At 35.9% G+C, this 22,706-nt stretch overlaps 1 protein-coding gene across 1 annotated transcript in view; it reads left to right on the top strand.

The window, feature by feature from the left end:
• Positions 1 to 3,931: 3,931 nt before the first annotated feature.
• Positions 3,932 to 22,706, top strand: part of FAM98B (family with sequence similarity 98 member B) — a 35,032-nt gene continuing 16,257 nt past the window's right edge. The window contains exons 1-5 of the mRNA XM_082616727.1: positions 3,932 to 4,038; positions 12,374 to 12,519; positions 13,670 to 13,804; positions 19,244 to 19,422; positions 22,535 to 22,615. Of these exons, the coding sequence (XP_082472853.1) occupies positions 3,968 to 4,038; positions 12,374 to 12,519; positions 13,670 to 13,804; positions 19,244 to 19,422; positions 22,535 to 22,615 (612 nt within the window). The 5' untranslated portion in view covers positions 3,932 to 3,967. The remainder of the gene's footprint in view (positions 4,039 to 12,373; positions 12,520 to 13,669; positions 13,805 to 19,243; positions 19,423 to 22,534; positions 22,616 to 22,706) is intronic.

Below are 22,706 nucleotides of genomic sequence, written 5' to 3'. Positions count from 1 at the left end.
GAGAGGACCCACACTCTGTCTATGGAGTGTGTATCTCCCAGGGCTGCTTTCCACTTTTGAGACAGACATATATGGAATGTGTATCTCTCTAAATAAACCTACTTTCCCACTTAGAGCCCCCTGCCTGTCTACTTGTATCCTTCACAAGCATCCTATATTAATCTACTTCTTGCCTGTCTTCTTTGCCTCTTGCAGAATTCCTTCTGTGCTGAGATATAAAGAACCTGAGCTTCATTAAGTCCTAAGACCAGGTATGTGATTTCAGCTGGGAGGTTGTGGGTTTGAGTCCCCTTCTAAGCCAGAGATTGTGGATTCAAGTCCCATCTGAAGCGCAGATGTGTTTGAGTCCCAATCTGAGGTGTGCAGTTTCAATTATATCCCTGAGGGATCAACTAACCTCGATTGTAATCAAAACGTGACTTGCCTGAGACCATACCCCTGAAGTCTATCTGGGCTCAAATGTGACCCAAGCATGTAACATACTCTTCTTTTTCCTCCTCGCAATGTGAATTTCCTGGGGCAAATCTACCCCAGCTCTGAGGAACTCAATGGATCTGGAGCAGGTTATTAGCCATTCCGGCAATGAAAGGGACATGAGACCAAAATTGATCATCAGTGCTTTCTAAAGGAAAGATTTCAATGATGACATATTTAAGATCAATTAAAAATTAAAATGGAGTAACTGGGGTTCAGACATCCAAAATGGAGCCTGGTGGCCATTGTGGATATGGTTTCAGACATGTTTCTGCATCCCTGAGAACTTGAATTTTCTGAGCTATATCAAACTCAAGGATACCACCATTCCTTTACAAAACAATATCTGCCAGAGGCTGCCACCTGCAACCTTATGGTCTCAGGGTCTCCCTCTGTAACTGTGCAACTATTTTGGACATCAACTAACTTTGCTTAACGAGCATCCTTACTTCTTGCCAGCTCCAATCCTATTTCTTGACAAACAACTTCTGTAACTTTGTGGGTTTTGCCTATATAAGCCTCCCCCATTGTGCAGTCAGGCAGAACACAGTTCAAGGGCTTCTTGAATCTGTGCTCCCTGGCTATTGTCCTCAGCTTGGCTTGAATAAAACTCTCTTCTATTCCTTAATATAGATTGTTTATTGATTATTTGTGTTGATAATAGCACGAGGTAGCACGATTTGGATATCCCATTGACCCAGAACCATGTATTGTAAAGACCTGAACTACAATGGTGACTTTGTCATACTCAAGTGACTGTGTAAGTGCAGCTATCTGTTCATGAGAGGAATTGGTCAATAAATTCTTTTTAATAATGTCCTTATTGATGTTCGTTTTAAGGTACTGTCCTCTTAAAAAGCATTGCAAACTACCACATGTTTTTCTAGTTTCTGGAAATGTTTGTATAAGATTGGTGTTATTTCTTTCTTAAGGGTTTGGGGAAATTCATCAGGAAAACACTTTGGGCTTGGAGTATTCTTTGTGGGTGATTTCTAATTTATCATTCAATTTCTTTAATAGATGTAGAACTTTTCATATTTTAAATTTTCCTTGTATCATTTTTGTTAAATTGTGTTTCTCAAGGACTTTATCAATTTCATCTAAATTTTCAAATTTATTGGCATAAAATTATTCATAACATCCTCTTACTGTCTAATATCTGATGACCAGTACCAATGTCCCCCTTTTCATTCCTCATATTGGTTATTTGCTTCTTCTTTTGTACTTATTTTTTCTTGATCAGTTTGGATAAAGGTTTGTCAATACTATTTAGTCCTTGCAAAAAGACTCAAATTTGGCTTAATTTCTTTATTGTATTTTCCCTCATTTCATTGTTGTCTACTCTATTATTTCTATCTTTTTGTTTCTTTGAATTTAATTGATTTGCTTTTTGGCTTCTTGAGATTGATACTTAGATAATTAATTTTCAATCTTTTATCATTTCTAATATTTGCATTTAATGCTACATATTTTCTTTTAAGAATGGGTCTACCTGCATCCTTCACATGTTGATGTGGTATTTTTTATCACCATTCAGTTCAAAAATATTTTCTTATATCCATTTGTTGTTTAGTTTAATCCCTAGTTTAATCTGATTATTTAGAAGTGCATTGCTTAAATTCCAAACATCAAATATTTGGGGACTTCTTTAGTTTTCTTTTTTTCTTATTGATTTCCTTGTTTAATTGTAATGTGGTCAGAGAACATACTTTTTATGATTTCAGTCTTTGAAATACAGTATAAAGTCAATTTTATAAATTACATATATGAACTTGAAAAAATTCATATTCTGAAGGTTTGGGGAGCAGTGATTCTTTTTTTTTTTTTTTCTGTGGTATGTGGGCCTCTCACTGCTGTGGCCTCTCCCGTTGTGGAGCATAGGCTCCGGACGTGCAGGCTCAGTGGCCATGGCTCACGGGCCCAGCCGCTCCATGGCATGTGGGATCTTCCCGGACCGGGGAACGAACCCGTGTCCCCTGCATCGGAAGGCGGACTCTCAACCACTGTGCCACCAGGGAAGCCCGGGGAGCAGTCATTCTTATATCACATTTGTAAATCATGTTTTCCAAGTCTTGTGTATGTCTATTGATTTTTTCTTTTTCTTTTTTTAAATTGCTTATTACATCAGTTAATGTGTTTAAAATCTTCCTTTGTGATTGTGGATTTGCCTATTTCTCCTTCAAGTTTGTTAAGTTTTTTATTTATATATTTTGAGGCTGGTTATTAAGCAAGTAAACATTTAGGGTTGTTATAGCATTGTGTTGTCTTGACACATTTATCATTATGAAATGTCCTTATTGATGTCTCCTAAGGTTACTAAGAATAGTACTTTCTATGACTTCAACTCTTTGAGAAGGCAATAACCACTTAGAACATACATTCTCTGTCTTTGGTTTAGAGATGAATTCAAATACATTAAGCTGCAAATAATTTTATACTTAAGGCTGGGTATATGGTAGAGGAGTAATTATTGATATTTGTTCAAATTTATGTGTAAGCTTCCCTCAGGGGATTTTGCAAATTTATCGGTAAGCTTTTTATTTTTAACAGTGATTTGGGAGGTGAGAACATTAGTGTCTTTAGTGCATTAGGGCCAGGGATGTTATGTATTCTGTGAGGCATGGGACAGTCCTTTACAAGGACCAATAGTTACTGTTTTGCACAACTTTCAATAGTTCATTTGGTTATTCATTTGGGTGATATAACTGTTAATGATTTTATGCTCTATGCTGACTCTATTACATATGAACCCTAAAATATTTTTTGTATTCTTTAGATAGACACTGAATTCTCCATAAATAGTACACAGAGGGACTACTGTGTTTTGTTTGTTTGGAGTTTTATGGAGAGTCAGTCACAATTTTGGAAAAGCACATCAGCTACCCTATTCTGCCCATGGAATTTTTGTTTTTTATACAACTCGCCTATATTTTGTCAGCAGTGCAACACATACTCTGTATGTGTGTTGAAGAGGATTCTATAGATAGATGCAACCATCTGATCACTTCATTGATCTTTTACATTTCATAATGAAACAATATTTTGTTATAAATTTCCTTCTCTCTATTTTTTCTTTAAAGTTGGAGCTTTGTTGTGTATATTCATTTAAAAATTATTTGTTTAGGTACATGATATTATGTACAACTTTAGCTCAAGATAATTAATATTTCATTTAGGGATTTTTGTTATAAAAAGGGAAAGCCGGAATTTGATCGTTGAGAACTTGGTAGAATCACAATGTTTGCTAAGACAACTCAAAGAAGTCTTTTTATTTCTACTATTTATTGTTATTATTATTTTTTAAAGTTAGCATTGTTGCATAAATTGGTTTTAGGCAGGAGAGCCAATTGCCTCCGGGCCGGGAACGTTTTGTCCCCCAGTGCCAGAGGCACTCCTAGGCAGTCCAGGTTGAGAGCCGGTCGGAACCTTGGCGCCGCGACGCCAGTTTCCGGCGGGCTCCTTAGAGCGCGGAACAGCTTTGGGCCGAAGGACCATGAGAGGGCCGGAACCGGGTCCCGAAGCTACGATGGAGGGGGACGTGCTTGACACTCTAGAAGCGCTGGGGTGAGTAGTCCTGGGACCGCCTTTCCCCGAAAACGTAAGCTGTCCCTCCGCTTGGCTGCCTCAGTCTCCTCCCCGTGGGCCTTCGCTGAGCTCTTGCCGCTCGGTGCAGGCCTCCGTCCCTGCCTCGCTGCCTCCGGCGCAGACAGAGTTAAGAGAGAGGCGGGAGAGAAATCCGCTTCGGGGGTGGAGCAGGCCCGGAGAGCTGGGGCGCTTGGCCCCCTCTTCCGAACTCCTTGCCTCGGAACTCCGCAGCTGGGACCCGCGGCGAAGGCGCGGAGGGCCCCGGCTGGCAGCACTCCTTTGGGGAATTAGTTGCTGCCCCGCAGGTGGTATTATTGTTGACGCTCCGGGGGAGAGGCGCTGGAAGCTGGAGTGCAGCTGTCGACTGTTGTCTCCTACCTTGTACAACCTGTGGATTAATTAGGGCGCGGGAGCGAATCTCCTGCTTCCTTGACCCGAGAAAGGGGTTTTAGTTCAGTGCAAGTCCATTCATTTCACCGTTCCTTCCATTCATTAACAACATATTAATTTGGTGTTAATCTGTATTCATTAATGCGTATTTGTGTGCTAGGCCGAGGAAGAAGACAGTTTTCAGATTACGAGTAGGTTATCTAGTCGGGGACTATAAAGAGTCTACTGGTGTTTGCAATTCAGGGTGGTTAAGTGCTATGAGAGCTCCTGGAATGATTTTAATACTTGCAAGCATGGGTATCAATACATGCAAAATAGTCTCTCCTTCAGCCTCATCCTGTTTTTCTTCACAGCCCTGGGGTCCCTATCCCGAATTATCTTGTCCTGAACATTTATTTATTGTCTCTTGAACATCCACCCTCCCCACCCTCCACCCCCTAATACACAAAAGTCAGCTCCAGGAGAACAGGTACCTTACCTGTCTTGTTCCCCAAAACATCCTACAACCAGATCTGCTACAATAAATAGTGGTTGGATGAATGGGTAAATGAATGAAGAAAAGTTTAAAGCAGAGACTGCACAGAGGTAAGCATAGGGCCAGATAGTTGCAAGTCAAAAAAATACACATTAATTAAAGACATTGGAGCCATCTGTGCAATTGTGTGCCCTGCCACATCTGGAGTTTCTTGGATAGGATAGGCTGTGCCTTTGCAGTGCTATCGTGAAGCTCGAACCACCCTCTCGCCCCCCTTTATTTTTCTTAAAACTGCACTTGCTTCTCTATCAATTGCTTCTTTGGGACCCTGATAGTACCTACTTTGCAGTGACTCATTGTTACACAGCCTAAATATCCTGAATAAATATTTGTCAAGTGAAAGAACAGAGCCAGTGATTATTTAGGGGGCATTTTTACTTCTGTGAAATCCCGTGGAAATTTTCACGTAACTTGGTTAAGGAAGTAACCAACACAAAAAGTTAAAATAATTAAAGTGTTTCGGACCCAAATGTTTTGAGCTCCCAAGTATTCCAGATAAGACTAGTGGGATTCTATAAATAGTTTTTGAAAAATGGGAAGTCAGTGCTTTTTAAAAATTTCTTTCATTCTTTGAATTTGTTTATATTATAGGTGTTTTGAAAAATGAAGTTTGGTATAATCTTGGCTTTTATCAAGGAAAATTATTTCAGATTATTCACTATAGCTATAGAAAGTAAAACAGTTTACACACTTTAGAACTGATTTTTCCTGGAATAATTAAGGACAAGATTTTGAAGTTTGAATTTTCCTATAATGATAATGAAAAGTGAAAAAAGAGTAATTGTTTATTTACCATATGTGTTGTAATTGAACATGCGTTTCAAAATCTCCATGTAGATTGTGAATAATGCATTTTCTGTTGTGATTAAAACATTTAGGATATCAGTGAAGGTACTTCAGTTTATCAGATAAAATAGGAAATTAAAGGGAGCAATTAAAAGGGAAAATCTATATGAAAGAACAGTTTAGTGATGTAGTACATTATAAACGAAAACAGGGTAGTAATAACTTAGTTTCCTAATCTGTGAAAGGAGCACGCTGGATCAGATTTCGGAAGTCTCTTTTAGTTCTGACAATCTATGATTTTGTAGAACAGTGTATCTCAACCCTGGTTATACATCAAAATCATGTTTAGAGCTTGTAAAAAAATGTTTCAGTCTGGTATATACCACCAGCTGAGTGAAGCATGATCTTCAGGGGTGCGATATAGGCATGCATATTTTTAAAAAGCTTCACAGCCTAGGTTGAGAACCATCATTGTGGAGGGAAATTTATTTCACATATTTACTGAGCACAGCTGTATATTGGACGCTGTTCTGAGAAGTCATTGGTGAGCAAAACAGACTTGGTTCCTGTCCCAATGGAGCTTACAGTCTGGTGGAGAAGAAGACATGATCACACAAATATTTATAAACTAAAATAAGTGTTTCAAAGGAAAAGAACAGGGTGACATAATGTGGCAGGAGGACCTATGTAGTCTTAGGGGTTAGTGACAGATTACTGAGGAAGTGACATTTGAGTTGAAATAGGAAGGGTGAATAGGAGTTAACTAGGTGACGTTGGCTGGGAAAGGAGGGGAAAGGTGTCCTTACAGTGAGAACAAAATATGAAAGACCTTAAAGTGGAAAGGATCTGCCACATTAGGAGAACTGGTAGGAGGCTGATGTAGCTGGAGGGCAGAGAGCAAGGACCAGTGTTAGAAGATTGGATCAGCAAGGAACAGGGCATGCAGCACCTTTTAGGCCATGTTGAGGATTTTGTTCTTTGTCATGACAGCAATGCGACATGATTGAAGAATTTTAAATAAAAAAGGGAGTGATTAGATCAGGGGTCCCCAACCCCCGGGCCATGGGCCATTACTGGTCTGAGGCCTGTTAGGAACCAGGCTGCATAGCAGGAGGTGAGCAGTGGGTGAGCGTGGAGCGAGCGAAGCTTCATCTGCTGCTCCCCATGGCTCACATTACCGCCCGAACCAACTCCCCTACTCCCCCCGCTCCGCCCCACTCTGTGGAAAAATTGTCTTCCACAAAACTGGTCCCTGGTGCCAAAAAGGTTGGGGACCGCTGGATTAGGTGTCTAGTTTGAAAAGTTACCTCTGTCAGCAAGGTGGAAAATAGATTGGAGAATTAGTTAGTAGTCTAGGCAAGAAGTGATGGTTGCTCAGTGGCAGTGGATATAGAAAGAAGTATATTACTGGTCTTAGTGATTTGATTGGCTATTAGAGCTGAAGGAGATGACAGTACAAAGGATTCATTTCTTCAACAGGTATTTATTGAGCAACAAAATAAAATGATACACTTTGGAATCTCAATTGGACAGGGAAGAAAGTGAAGACAGCCGGGAGCTAGGATATACAGAGAATGTGGAGGGACCATAGGAACTGAAGTAGAGATGATATTAAGTGTGGTCAAAAGAGCAAGCTGGAAGGATAGATAGTAGGCTGTTGTCAGGGAGTGACGTTCAAATTAGTGATTTCGGAAGTGACGTAGTTCCAGGTGATGGCATGATCTGGGCGTGGCTTACTTATGTGCAGTGGCAAAGGTTGGAAAAGAGGAGGTTAGGGAATTGAGAGCTCAGGGTATTGGAAAGGGCATACATGTGGACTTTGAAGAAATTCAATATAATTGAAAAAAATAGGAATGGAGAGGAAAAACTGAGCACAGGGAATGTTGAAGAGTGTCCAAGAGATTGATAGGTGAAAACCACGAGAGAAAGAGGGTGGCAAATCTAACTGGCCTGAGCCTGGAGAGAGCAGGAGATATTTATAAGATAATGAGGGAGTCGATCAAAAAATGGGCAGAAGATCTAAATAGACATTTCTCCAAAGAAGACATACACATGGCCAAAAAGCACGTGAAAAGATGCTCAACATCTCTAATTATTAGAGAAATGCAAATCAAAACTACCATCACCTCACACTGGTCAGAATGACCATCTTCAAAAAGTCTACAAACAATAAATGCTGGAGAGGGTGTGGAGAAAAGGGAACCCTCCTACACTGTTGGTGGGAATGTAAATTGGTGCAGTCACTATGGAGAACAGTATGGAGGTTCCTTAAAAAACTAAAAGTAGAACTACCATATGAGCCTGCAGTCCCACTCCTGGGCATACATCTGGAGAAAACCATAATTTGAAAAAATACATGCACTCCAGTGTTCATTGCAGCACTATTTATAAGAGCCAAGACATGGAAGCAACCTAAATGTCCATCGATGGAGGAATGGATAAAGAAGATGTGGTGTATTTATACAATGGAATATTAGTTATAAAAAAGAATGAAATAATGCCATTTGCAGTAACATGGATGGACTTAAAGATTATCATACTAAATGAAGTAAGCCAGAGAAAGACAAATATCATATAATATCACTTATATGTGGAAGCTAAAAAAAGAATGATACAAAAATGAACTTATATACAAAATAGAAATAGACCCACAGGACATAGAAAACAAACTTAACGGTTACCAGAGGGAAAAGGGTATGGGTGGGGAGGGGTAAATTAGGAGTTTGGAATTAACATATACATGCTACTGTATATAAAATAGGTAAACAAGGACCTACTGTATAGCTCAGGGAACTATACTCAGTATTTTGTAATAACCTATAAGGGAAAACAGTCTGAAAAAAAATAGATATATATGTACGTATAACTGAATCACTTTGCTGTGCATCTGAAACTAACACAACATTGTAAATCAACTATATTTCAATTTAAAAAAAAAGATAATGGGGGAGCAGTGATATGGATGCTGTATTGGGAAGCAAGGAGGACAAAACCCCCACCATTTGACCGTCAGGCACTTAAGAGTAAAATACCCAAAGCTAGAGGTAGTAGGGATAAATCTTTCTGAGAAGACATTGACAGAATAGGAGAGTTGTTGTTTATGGATGGAACATATGGAAGAGTTTGAGAAGCAGGAAGAAGTGGAGAGCTGGATCAGAGGCAAGCCAGTAGGGTGGGTAAATGACAGGGGGAAAGAAAGGGTCTAATATTTTATATGTTGTCCAATGAAAATAGAAAACAGAAACTAAATTAGACCCTGGCTGTGTCTTCGTTAAGGTTTACCAATGGCCCTACTGGACTGAAGGTTTGGTTCACCCAGCTTAGAGTAGTGTCAGATCGGCAACTGTGGTTCAAGTGTGCATGGCCCTGGGGGAGTCTAGGCCTAGGGGAGGTGTCCCCAGTTACTACTAAGTTATTACTCTTTGGAGTTACTCTTTGGAATAAGAGTAGCACTTTCCTAATTAAATAAGAATTTATAGAACAAACTAAGCATGATAATAATACCTATCTTATAGGATATTGTGACAATTAAATAAGGTAATATACATACAGCACATAGCACTGGCCTAAGATTAGTTTATAAATGTTAGTTGCTATATGATTATGATTGTTATTAGATATTCAGGTTTGTTAAATGCATTTCTTTTTTCTTTTTCTTTTTACCTATTTTGATGAACTGAGGCATTAAAGCTTGTGTATTCAGGATTTAGTATTTTTGGTGATTTAGTAAATTTTTGCTGAATTTTAAAATTGGCATTTCAGTAAAAATAACTTACCAATAATATGAATTAGTTAAATTTTTTCAGGAGCTTATGATTATTGCTTTATTGCAGAAGTGAAAGCAAGTAGGGGGAAATAAGATATTTACTATTAAGTCTCAATGTGAGGTGCTGTAAGACATGGTAGAAAGGTAATACAGGGGAACCAGTCTTGGTTGGAGGAGCAGAGACTGGTCTAGTCCCAGCTGTCTTTACCTGGCTGCATTACCTGGCCAGGTTATTTACTTTGTTTCCTTATTAGTGTAGACAGAAGTTTGAGTTCACATGGAGCATTTGGGGTCAAATCTGGATTTAAATCAGAGTGTCATCATTTATCTTCTGATATTATCTTCTGGTCCTACAGAATTAGGATAATAATAACTTCAAATCATTGCTGTAAAGAGTAGATGAATTGGAATATTCATCTGGCCTGCTACGTAAGACAGGTATACTAACCTTGTTGAGCCTTAATTTCTTATCTGCACAACGGGGCTTTGAAAATACTCACCCTTCGTGAAATATGACCAGAGAATTTAGAGAAAAAGAAACGCAAATGGCCTTTAAACATGTCAAAAGATGTACAGTCGTGCCATAAGAGAAATGTAAATTAAAACTATACTGAGATACCAGATGGTCAAAAATCCAAATGTTTGACATGAGTCAAATGTTTGTTAAGTTATGGGTAATGGATACTCTTCTACTTTAATGGTACAACCCCTGTATAGGCAAATTTAACATTATCCAGCAAAGTTGGATAGCCATTTACCCTTTGATCCAGTGATCCCACCTCTAGAAATCTATCCCAGATATACACTGACAAAAATTTGCCCAATTTTTTTAATAGCAAAGCACTACAAAAACCCAAAATGTCCTTCAGTGGGGGCATAGCAAATAAAATATGGTATATCCAGACAGTGGATACAACTATAAAAATGTTTGAATAGTATCTCTACAGATCTCTAGTATATATAAATATGTGTCTGTGCATGTGTATGTGTTTAAAAAAAGGAATAGAACAGTAGATAGTAGGCTGCCTTTTATCTAAAAAAGATACATTTATATATATATATATATTTTTGTGTATATATATATGTTTATATTTTAAAACATTATGGTTTGACAACCCCAAACTAATAAATATGGTTTCTTGAGGAAGGGAGGAAACAGAGTACTAGATGGAACAGTATTAAGATTGCAAGCTAGAATTGTCTGAATGTACCTTGTTTTGTTTTAGACTTTGAAACCGTATAAATGTTTTACATAATTGTAAAGCAAAATTAAAATGAAAGCAAAATTAAAATGAAATCGAAACAAAAAAAGAGAGACAAATCCCTAAAAATTAAAAGCAAAATGAAAAAAATATCTATTAGTGTATTGAGTAGGAGGTTTAATCACATGGAAAGGAATTGTTTTTCTATACATCCTTACTGGAATATATTCTAAAGATAAAAATATAAATTGTTTTCATTAATTTTATTTTTAGTAATAATGCTGTTTTTTCTATTCTGAAACTATGTAATTTACGTTATTTTTATATTTACTAGGATTCTGTAAATGTCATAAAAAACCAGCATTTTCATTGTAAGAGAAAAATAGATAAAAATATAAAACAGGGGGCTTCTCTGGTGGCGCAGTGGTTGAGAGTCTGCCTGCCGATGCAGGGGACACGGGTTCGTGCCCCGGTCCGGGAAGATCCCACGTGCCGCAGAGCGGCTGGGCCGCTGAGCCTGCGCATCCGGAGCCTGTGCTCCGCAACGGGAGAGGCCACAGCAGTGAGAGGCCCGCATACCACCAAAAAAAAAAAAAAAAAAAAAAAAAAAATATATATATATATATATATATATATATATATATATATATAACAAAATAGGTAAAAACCCTATAATTCTAAATTTGAACTGGAAATAGCAGTGTGAACTCCTGATATAATTTCTTTTAAAAAGGTACAGATACAGTGACTAACCTTTATGACCAGATTGGGTATTCTAAATACCATTGAGGAGAATCAGGGCTTCTTGGAGAAATGGCTGATTACAGATATAGGGGAGGAACATATTGTCATAGAAAGCAAGGAAAATATTCAAAGAATAATGGGGACAAGTCAAAGGACTCATTGAGTAACATGAATGCGCTCCCACTAATCAGAGATAGGACAATTTGAGTATCAAAAGAAAAATAAATACAATGGATTAAAACCCATCAACTGTGCTAAAACTTATAAGTTTAATAATGGGGAAAAAAAGCTCAGTTACAGAAAGAACAGTAAAAGTAGAAAACTGGTATCAAATTCAATTAAGATAATATATAAAAATGGTTTGAAAATTTAAGGTTCTATTCAAATACACTTAGTAGCAGTGTTTACAAGTATAAAATTATAAAAGAAATGGTTAAGGTTAAAATAATCTCATATGTCCTCAGTTTTAATTTTTTTAATTTAAATTTGCATCTGTTCTTTTTTCACTATATTACCTTTTTCTTATTCTTGTAACTAGTATAGTTATTAGACTCTATTCTATTTGACTTTGTTATATGTAATATTTATCTTAAAATTGGTTGATAATTTTACTAAAAAATTTTAAAACAAAGTCAAATGTTAATTATATAGAGCAGAAATCAGCAAACTATTTCTGTAACAGACCAGATAGTAAAAATTTTAGGCTTTACTGGCCACACTGTCCCTGTCACAAATACAGGAAAACAGCCAGAGAGAGTTTGTAAATGGGTACAGTTGTTGGCTGTGTTCCACTAATATTTTATTTACAAAGACAGGCAGCAGATGTTGATTAAAAAGTATTAGGTGTATTAGGGTTTTGTTTGTTTTAACCTTTTATATCTTCCTTTCTAGGTATAAGGGACCACTGTTAGAAGAGCAAGCACTTATAAAGGCAGCAGAGGGTGGACTATCTTCACCTGAATTTTCAGAACTCTGTGTTTGGTTAGGCTCTCAAATAAAATCATTGTGCAACTTGGAAGAAAGTATCACTTCAGCTGGTATTGCTATTGAGTTTTATTTACTTTTCTGTTTACTAGTAAAATGAAATGATAGGTTATGATTTACAGTTTTATCTATAATGTGCTTACTGTACAAAGAAATGTCATTACTACAAAGAACTTCAATATGTGATTTAAATATCTTTGGATTAAATTTTATATTGATTAATCCAAAATTGGTTCTTAAATTTATATAAGATTATAAATAATTATTGTTTATCTGCTGTCTTGAACTTAGTATTGTTCTTTAGAAAAAGAAGAGTCTGAATTTGGTTATTTAAAAAGTTTAATTTTTGAATAGTGCTTATTTTGAATTAAGGTGTTTTTTTCCCTAAAGTATGCATATATGTAATCCCTAATTTAAGTTGTATTACCAAACCTATAACTCAGGACGTGGATTCACATAGGAATACGTTTATAAAAAAACTCCTGTACTAGCTCACAAGGTTTATTTAATTCACTACTGTATTGGTAGCTGGAGTTCTTGTGGGTCTTTGGTAGAATTTCAGACAGTGTAATAAAACGAAAAATAAAATTTGGGGGGGCATTTGCTAGGAGACCAGTAGCCTTCCCTTCTAATGCTGTCCTTACTTTTAGATTGTTTTTTTCCATTCCAAATCTAATAGAATTCACTTGAAGCTAAGTAAAATAAGCTGAATTCAGACTTATGACACAAGTTCCCACATAATTAGATGATGAAAGAAAGATAAGTGCTGAGGCTTAATTCGATGATAGCATTTATTATCCAAATCCATAGAAATACAATAGAAATGGATCATTTGCTCTGAAGCCAATTAGTAATTATAGCCATAATAATGCTTTTAATATTTCAGTTACTAACATAAAATATTTCCATTTTATCTGCCTTTATGGAAAGCCCATTGGAAGATATAGAGATTTAAATATAAAAATATTTATAATTTCATGATTAGATACTTAATGTTCTTGAATTTAAGTGTTGCTTTCCATATGTAGAAATATGTTTTGGTTGCTTTGACCTAAGCTTTTGGGGTCACACATTTAAGGATTTAATGTCAAAGTGAAAATTTGGAATTGAATATAAATTTAAAATCAACTAGTGGTAGATTTGATAGTATCAGATTACATGGTAAATATTTAGTAAATGTTTTATACCTTTTCTTGTTTAAAGGGAAAGATGATCTAGAAAGCTTCCAGCTTGAGATAAGTGGCTTTTTAAAAGAAATGGCATGTCCATATTCTGTACTCATATCAGGAGATATTAAAGACCGTTTAAAAAAGAAGGATGACTGTTTGAAACTTCTATGTAAGTTATATTTCTTTGAACAATTTAAATGCATGTGTTCAATCTGGTTTGTGTTATTTTCAAGTGAAGATTTATGAACTTTAATTAATGAAGCATCAGATATTTTGTGTATTAGAAAGTTTTTAATACTTGGCTTAAAATATGAAACTGACTCAGAGATTTTTATATAAATGTAGTATAAATTCTACTAATGTACTCTTTAAGATTTCTAACACTTATGATTTATTTGGCCAATATAGAATGCCCAGTGTTTGTGACTTGTATGGTACTTCAGTAATTTTTCCTTCACCTAATTCATCTCTTTACATTTATGACTAATTGGCTAAAGTGGTGATCTCCAAACTCCTATTTAATCTTAAAGCTCTCTGAAACTAGGCTGCTAAGCAGATTATTAGATGATAGGCACTGAATGATGGTTCAAAAATATTTATTGATCACTTTCTACTGTACCAGAAACTGCTCTAAGCATTAGGGATATATCAGTTAAAAAAAAAAATTGTGCCCTTGTGCCCCTTGAATTTTAGTGAGTGTGGCCTATTTTCATCAAGGGTGAATTTGGAGTACAGATTACCTATATCTAAACAATTACTATGAATAACATCCATTTATTTATTTTGGCTCCCTTAAAATTTTTTAAAATTCAGTTAGTTTAATTTCATGCTATTTTGAAAGTTCTATAAGCGGTGACTACTTGAAAGAATTTTTCTAACATCTTCTATTATTGAAGATTTCTATTATTTTAGGTTGTACCATTTATAAAAAGATGCATGTGATATATCCCTCTATGTTCTAGTGTTAAAATGTTAGTTTCATTAGAGCAGAAATCATGTTTATGTGTTTAACTAGCGGTGGTGTTGGAAGTGTTGACGTTTGAATTATCTTGTTTGTTTTGGGGAGGATAAAAATTATGTGCCCTTCCCCCATTTCTTACACTATTTCCTTGTCTTCCTCCCATTCAGTGTAAGTCACTGATTTAATGAACCATTGTTATTAATGGGAGGTCACAGTAGCCCTTAGGTGTATTGGGACAAAAAGGAAGGTAAGAAGCACTGGCCATGAGGAACTTGCATATAGATATAGGTAATCCTTAGATTACCTTATCCTTACCTTAGATCTAGGTAATCTGTAATTCTTTATGTTAGTCAGTGAGAACTGTGTAAACCATCATGTTTCCCTTTTTGCCTTTGCTTCTAAGAAGCTCAGCAATAACGGTAATATAAGTTTCTGGTCCAAGTAAAAGTAAAGAGGAGATATAAGAGAGGTTGGTATAGTTTTTTCTGATTATAAAAATACATGCTCAGGAGGTGGGGTGAAATGGGGAATTGTTAAATGAGTACAAAATTTCAGTTGAGGAAGGTGAAAATATTCTGGAGATGGATGGATGGATGGATGGTGGTGATGGTTATACAACCGTGTGAATGTACTTAATGCCACTGTACACTTAAAAATAGTTAGAATGGTAAATTTTATGTTACATGTTGAAAAAATACATGCTCATCATAGAAATCTTACAAAGTAGATAAATATGAAAAGAAGAAAATAATTTATAATTTCACTCCCCAGAGAGGATCATGAATAACTTTTCAGTGTATTTCCTTTTCCTTCTCTTTTTCCTTTGTACACACATATTTAAATAAGATTGAGATCTGTTACAGATGTAGTTCCTGCTCTTCCTCTTCTTCATTTAATGTATTGTGAGCATTTTCCCATCACTTAGTATTTTTTGAAAAAATAATTTAAATTGGCTACATAACATTCTATGCTATGGACATTTTTATTTAATAGATTTCAAATTTGGGGGTATTTGGATTTTTCTAATTTATTTATTTATCTATCTTTTTATGGCTATGTTGGGTCTTTGTTGCGTGCAGGCTTTCTCTAGTTGTGGTGAGCGGGGGCTACTCTTTGTTGCGGTGCGTGGGCTTCTTATTATGGTGGCTTCTGTTGTTGCAGAGCATGGGCTCTAGGCGCGTGGGCTCAGTAGTTGTGGCTTGCGGGCTCTAGAGCGCAGGCTCAGTAGTTGTGGCGCACAGGCTTAGTTGCTTCGCCGCATGTCGGATCTTCCCGGACCAGGGTTTGAACCCATGTCCCCTGCGTTGGCAGGCAGATTCTTAACCACTGCGCCACCAGGGAAGTCCTGATTTTTCGATTTTAAATTAATTTCTTTGTTCATATTTTTGGTTACTTAGACAAATATCATGAACATTTAAAAAAATTCTCTGGTCTAGATATATTGCCATAATTTGCTCCAGAAAGGTTATACCAATTCACAATTTTACCAGCATCTATTTCATCTTTATCTTTAGTTTGACTACCTTTAAAACATACTGATATAATAAGCTTCTTCATGTTCTTTTAGAATTGTTTGCAACTTGTGTAAAATGAAAAGGTCCACATTCCTTACTATGTGGAGAGCTTTTATAGAGATAAAAACTCACTGGAAAAATATGTAAAGTACATAAGGCATGAAAAGGCATTCTACAGAAAAAAGTTTTTAAAAAATTGCTTCTAAACATGAAAAGATGCACAGTTATCCCCCAGAGTTAAAGAGTTACAAAAAAAAAAAAAAAAAAAGGATACGATTTTTCACTTACCAGGCTAGCAAATACCAGAAAAAAAAAAGTCATAATACAAGTCTGGGGGGAGTAAGCATTCTCATATACTACAGGCATTGGAGTGTGGTGGGAGAGTAATTGGTACAATCTTTTGGAAAGGCAAATTTTCAATAACACAATTAAAATTCACCTCTCTTTTGACTTGGCAATTCAATGACTAGGAGTTCATATTAACTGTACAAAGATATATGAAAAGAATGTTCATTATGGCATTGTTTGTAGTAGTTAAATAGAAATGGTACATCTTTGCAGTGATACCATTCTATAGCCGTTAGAATGAGAGTAGATAAAATGTGTAAATATGGAATGATCTCTAAGATATATTGGTAAATAAAAAATATACAGAACATGTATCATATGCTCTTGTTTCTATAAAAGAAATAAAAGTGCATAGGTGGTAGAGACATATACTAAATACACACACACACACGCGCGCGCGCGCGCGCGCCTAAAAATATGCCCAAGAAACTAACACTGGTGATTGCCTCTGGGGAGGGGGAATCTGAGGATCTGTGGTGGGAAGAAGACTTTTCACTGTATTATTTTCCGTCTGTGAGGATTAGCATTTTAAATACTAGACTGAACTCTTGTTTGTACTGTTACATACAGCATGTTTCCATAGAACAAAGACAGGCTTCAACCATGGTTCTGCACAAAATATAAATTTTTGAAGAACTGGTGATCTGCTTAATGAAGTTAAAAAATCAGAGGGACCTTGGCATAGTCCTCATATGCAAAGTTTGATAGATGTTGGTCTTAACTTTTTATGGGTTCTTTACACTATTGTGTATAGATTACATGGAAAAATCTTAAATTAGTGGCTCTCAATCCTGCCTGCCCATGAGAGTCACCTTGGGTCTAAAACCACACAGATTCCCAGATCCTACTTCAGACCTACTGGTTCAGAATCTCTGAGGGTGGGACCCTGGTACTTGTACTTTTAAACAATTTCTCAGATATTTTTTTCTGCTCAGCTGAAGTCGAAACTGTTGTATTAAATTGTGTGTGTGTATAACTTTAACTAAACAAATAAAAACAAACCCCAATATCTTAACTGTACTGTTGTAAAAGTTAATTTTAAAAAAGACTAATGATTTAAGATAATTTTTTGCTTTCCAAAATGATATTTTTTAGGCTTTTTTAAAATTGAAATAGAGTTCACATAAAATATTGTTAGTTTCAGGTGTACCACATTAGTGATTTGACATCTGCATACATTATGAAATGGTCACCATGGTAAATCTAGTAACCATCTGTCCCCATACGAAGTTATTACAGTATTATTGACCGTATTTTATATTGTGTGTTACACCCCCGTGGCTGATTCCTTTTCTATCTGGAGGTTTGTACCTCTTAAGCCCCTTCACCTGTTCTACCCCACCCCCACACCCCTTCTCTCTGGCAACTACCCATTTGTTCTCTGTGTATATGAGTCTGTTTCCATTTTGTGTTGTTTTGTTTTTTCCATCTAAGATTTTTGAATGATTTTTAAAAATACGGCTGTTGAAAGGATGAAATAAAATGGTGACAGTGAAAGGACTTGTGAACAGCCTGGGGTGGTCTGTCTTAAAGGCAGTTTTTCAAATTGCTCTATCTGCTTAATAGATCAGTTAAAGCTATACATTCTCCCCTGGCTTGAGCTGTGCATATCAGAGAGAGAATATTTTATTAGTCTTACACATTCTTAAGCATTTTAAAATTGTTGAAGTGCAGGTGGGTCTCTCCTACTAGGCTTTAAACTCTTTGCAAGTAGGCACTATTTAGAAAAAAGATTCCTTCTGCCCTCTTTATTATTATTTCTTTTTATAATAAGAATATTTAATGTAAGATTTACCATCTTAGCAAATTTTTAAGTGTACAATATAGTATTGTTAACTATAGGCACTATGCTGTAAAGTAGATCTCTAGGATTTATTCATCTTATATAACCAGTATGTATCAAACTTTGCTTATGAGGACTATGCCAAGGTCCCTCTGATTTTTTAACTTATTTATTTTTTTTGGCTGCGTTGGGTCTTAGTTACTGCACGCGGGCTTTCTCTAGTTGCGACGAGCGGGGGCTACTCTTTGTTGTGGTGCGCGGACTTCTCATTGCTGTGGGTTCTCTTGTTGTGGAGGACAGACTCTAGGCGCATGGGCTTCGGTAGTTGTGGCTTGCGGGCTCTAGAGCGCAGGCTCAGTAGTTGTGGCGCACGGGCTTAGTTGCTCCGCGGCAAGTGGGACCTTCCCAGACCAGGGATGGAACCTGTGTCCCCTGCATTGGCAGGCAGATTCTTAACCACTGCACCACCAGGGAAGTCCCGGTCCCTCTGATTTTAAAATTTCAATAAAACAGATCACCAGTTCTTCAGAAATTTATATTTAACGAATATAAAATTTATATTTAACTAAACTCCTTGTTTCCTCCTTCCCTGGCCTGGCAATCACCATTCTACTTTCTACTTTAGGAGTTTGACTGTTTTAGATTCCTCATAAAAGTGATATCGTTAGTATTTGTCTTTCTGCGTCTGGCTTATTTCGCTTTGCACAGTGTCCTTCAGGTTCATCCATGTTGTCACAAATGGCTGGATTTCCTTCTTTTTTAAAGCTGGATAATAATTCCGTTGTATACCTATACCACATTTTCTTTATCCATTCATCTGTTGAAGGACACCTAGGTTGTTTCCAAATCTTGGCTGTTATGAACAATACAGTAGTGAATATGGTAGTGAAGATCTCTTTGAGATCCTGATTTTCGCTCCTTTGCATGTATACCCAGAAGTGGGATCTTTAAAGCATTCTTGCACATTTTAACATTATTTGTTTTTCCCTTTTCTTATTATAGTATTTTTAAGTACAGAGCTTCAAGCTTTACAGATATTACAGAACAAGAAACGTAAAAATTCTCAATTAGATAAAAATAGTGAAACTTATCAGGAAGTTCAAGCTATCTGCGATACCCTTGGTATTCCCAAGTCAACAACTTCTGACATTCCACTTATGCTGAACCAAGTGGAATCAAAGGTATTGTATTTGTTTTATTTTTCATTTCCCCCAAATTCAATTAAATGCTGATATGTAAATGTTGAATGAAAAATGAAAATACAGTTGACCCTTGAACAATGTGGGACTTAGGGGTGTGACCCTCTGCAGAGTCGATAATTAACATACAACTTCACTGTTGTCCCTCTGTATCTGCGGTTCGCATTTGTAAATTCAACCACGTGTGGATCGGATAGTACTGTAATTTTATTTAGTGAAAAAAAGTCACATATAAGTGGACCAGCACAGTTCAAACCCATGTTGTTCAAGGGTCAACTGTATTTCCTTTAAGTACAAGATATACATTCTATTTAAAGAAACGTTTATCTTCGTGTAAACTAAATTTTGGATTTGGAGTTAATATGCACGTGACCTAATTTGACTATAAGTAATATTCAGGAATCAGATCTTAATGAGTCAGTGCTAGGCTTTGTGAAGGTTTGCCCTGATAGAAATCCTTTTACAAATTTAAGGGTCTCTTTCCTAAACAAGGTTGTATTACAGTATAATGAAAGAAGTAGAGTTATCCTATGAAGTCAAAGGCAAACTAAATTTCTTTTTAATGGATGTTGTTAATAGAATTGCAGTGTGGTTGTCTTTGGCAGTGAGCAAAGAAATGCACAATTTCTGGTGGATAAGTGTTTAGTAAATGTTTGTTGTATAGTGAATAAATGAATGAGTACCCTGATGGAGTAGTTAAAAACAACTAAAACCTGTGTACTTCTAGCTTTTTTTTTTTTTTCAGTTATTAAAGTATCCTTGTTCCCAGTCAAGCCATCGATTAGAGAGAATGATCCTCTCACAGACCAAATTCTGGCTTAATTCCTAGGTTTTGTAGGAGTCCTCTAGGGGAATAATACCAGATTCATTTTTAAGGAAAAGAAAATTCTCACCCTCAAGAATAGGTACTAAAACTCTGTTTTTAGACATGCTGTTTTAAACTAAATTCTTGAATAAAGTACTCTTTGCATTGATAATTTATGAACTGAAAAATAAAAAAGATTTGTCTTACTGAATGTCAGAGAATATTAGTATCATTAAGGTGAAAACACAGTATAAAAACTTCTTTTTTTCCCCTAGAACTTGTAAACCAAAGAATAAGCCTATGAATCCCAGCTCAGAAACATTGTGTAGAGTTAATAAATTGCTCTTCAGAATTTGTTTCTCTGCATTAAGAATGATCTGGGGTTGGCTAACATATCTGGGGCTATTTCAAATTGAGACAGATTTCTAGACTCTTCCTAATCTCCCAGTGCTTACACATATTGATCCCAGAGAGGTTTTTTCCTTTTATGAGTTTCAGTTAGAATTTAAAAATACCCTCAAACCTCTTTTCCCTACTTAAAGCAGGCTGTAATGCCTGTGTTCAAGTGCTGGCAGGCTAATTATAAGGTAGTAGTTACTATGGCCGTCATGGCTAAATATTTACCTATAATGACTTACTTCTCCATTCAGTTCCTATCAAAAGCAAAACTTTCCATATTTTCTTCTATGTACGATGTGTCCAGAAGACACTTTGTCACCATTGGGGAGGAAATTTATCATTAGTTTTTAGCTCAAAGCTGTTCAAATGTAAATCTAAAGTAATTATAGTAATATTAACAGTGCACATACAGCATTTACTGTGCTAAGTGTTTATATGTAATAACTCATTGCATTCTTACATCACCTATAATGAAGTAGTAATATTATTATTTACAACAGCCATTTGAGAGAATTGAGGTACTGAAAGATTTAATAATTTAGACAAGCAAGTTTCTAAGTAGTAGTAGTGGTAGACTGGAGTTTCAAACCCAGGTGGTCAACCTCAGAGTCTGCTCTTAACTCTCTCTTTATCACAAGTAGTTCTCAAAGTTATTAAAAACTGTTATCTAATGTTGAAATACAGGAAATGTGATTATATGTGAGAAACTTAGGCATGCATTCAGAGTCCCTCTTGAGTAAGGGGTTATGACTAAAACTTTTAATAGTATATGAAATATCAAAATCGAAGGTATTTACAATAGTGAGGAACCTACAGAAATGGTATGTTTTAAGAAAATAATAATTCTTTTCAATGTGTAAGAGTAGTGTCAGTAATCACTGTTGTAGTGGTAGATTTACTGTGATGTAAAGCTTAAGCTTTGGGACCCCCTAATTTGCACAAGTTCTTTCTAAGCTCATTTTTCAAAAATAGCTTTCTCAAGATATAATTTAAGTGCTATAAAATTCGCCCATTTAAAGTGTACAATTCAATGAATTTTAGTATATTTACAGAGTACAATATTATCAAAATCTAATTTTAGAACATTTCCATCATTCTCAGAAGAAACCATGTGCCCATTTACAGTCACTTCCCATTACCACCACCAGTTTCCAAGCTAATTTTGTGTTCATAATTTTTAATTCTTTTTAAAAGAGGTCCCCCAACATTAAATAAGGTTCATACTCCTCAAAATGTGAACTCTTCCTGATTATTTTCTCTAGTTACTTTATAACTAAGCAACTCTAAATATTTCATTCTGTTTGAATGACCTCTGATACTGCTAAAGCAAAAGCAAATGTCTAAATCTTGTTCACCAAAATAAAAATGTTTCAAGTAATTCAAATCAGTGGCTGTGCAAAAGTAATGAAATGTGTATGTGGCGACTAATTGAGAGGGCTTGCTCTCCTGTGTTGTCTTGCTGAACAATGGAATGTGTACAAAATATTTAATTGAGTAAAACCAACATACTCAGCAAAGGTTTTAGTATCCCTTTTGAGAATTTGTCAGAATGTAAGAGCGTGCCATCTTAAGAAGAAACTGAATTTATTTCACATAAAACATTATAGATTCTCATAATAAAACCTTTTAGTAGCTACTTCTTTAGTTGTCCATGTACATTATCTCTTACTCTGGAAAAGGTGTGCTATAGCTTGAATTAATGTAACTAATGCTTCTTTGAGAAAGATACTCTGCATTGTAGTGATATTCTTTCCTAGTATGTGAAGGTATATTTTAACTATTTCTCTTTAACATTTTATTAATTTTCTAGCATTCAAAGCGTTTTAAGCAAGAATAAGATTGTTTTAAATTGGGATATACATTTTCACAATCTTTTATGTTTAATTTTAGGTGAAAGATATTCTCTCACAAGTCCAGAAAAATCACGTGGGAAAACCACTGCTGAAAATTGATTTAAATCTGGAACAGGCGGTAAGTCACCACCCCCCCCTTTTATTAGCTTTATGTAATTAAAGTAGTGAATATGACTTAATTTTATAGATGGACATCTAGATTTTACAGT

Source organism: Mesoplodon mirus (genome assembly GCF_964341445.2).
Source record: "Mesoplodon mirus genome assembly, chromosome: 4".
NCBI classification, from domain to species: domain Eukaryota; kingdom Metazoa; phylum Chordata; class Mammalia; order Artiodactyla; family Ziphiidae; genus Mesoplodon; species Mesoplodon mirus.
This window is presented reverse-complemented; position numbering and strand designations above follow the sequence as displayed.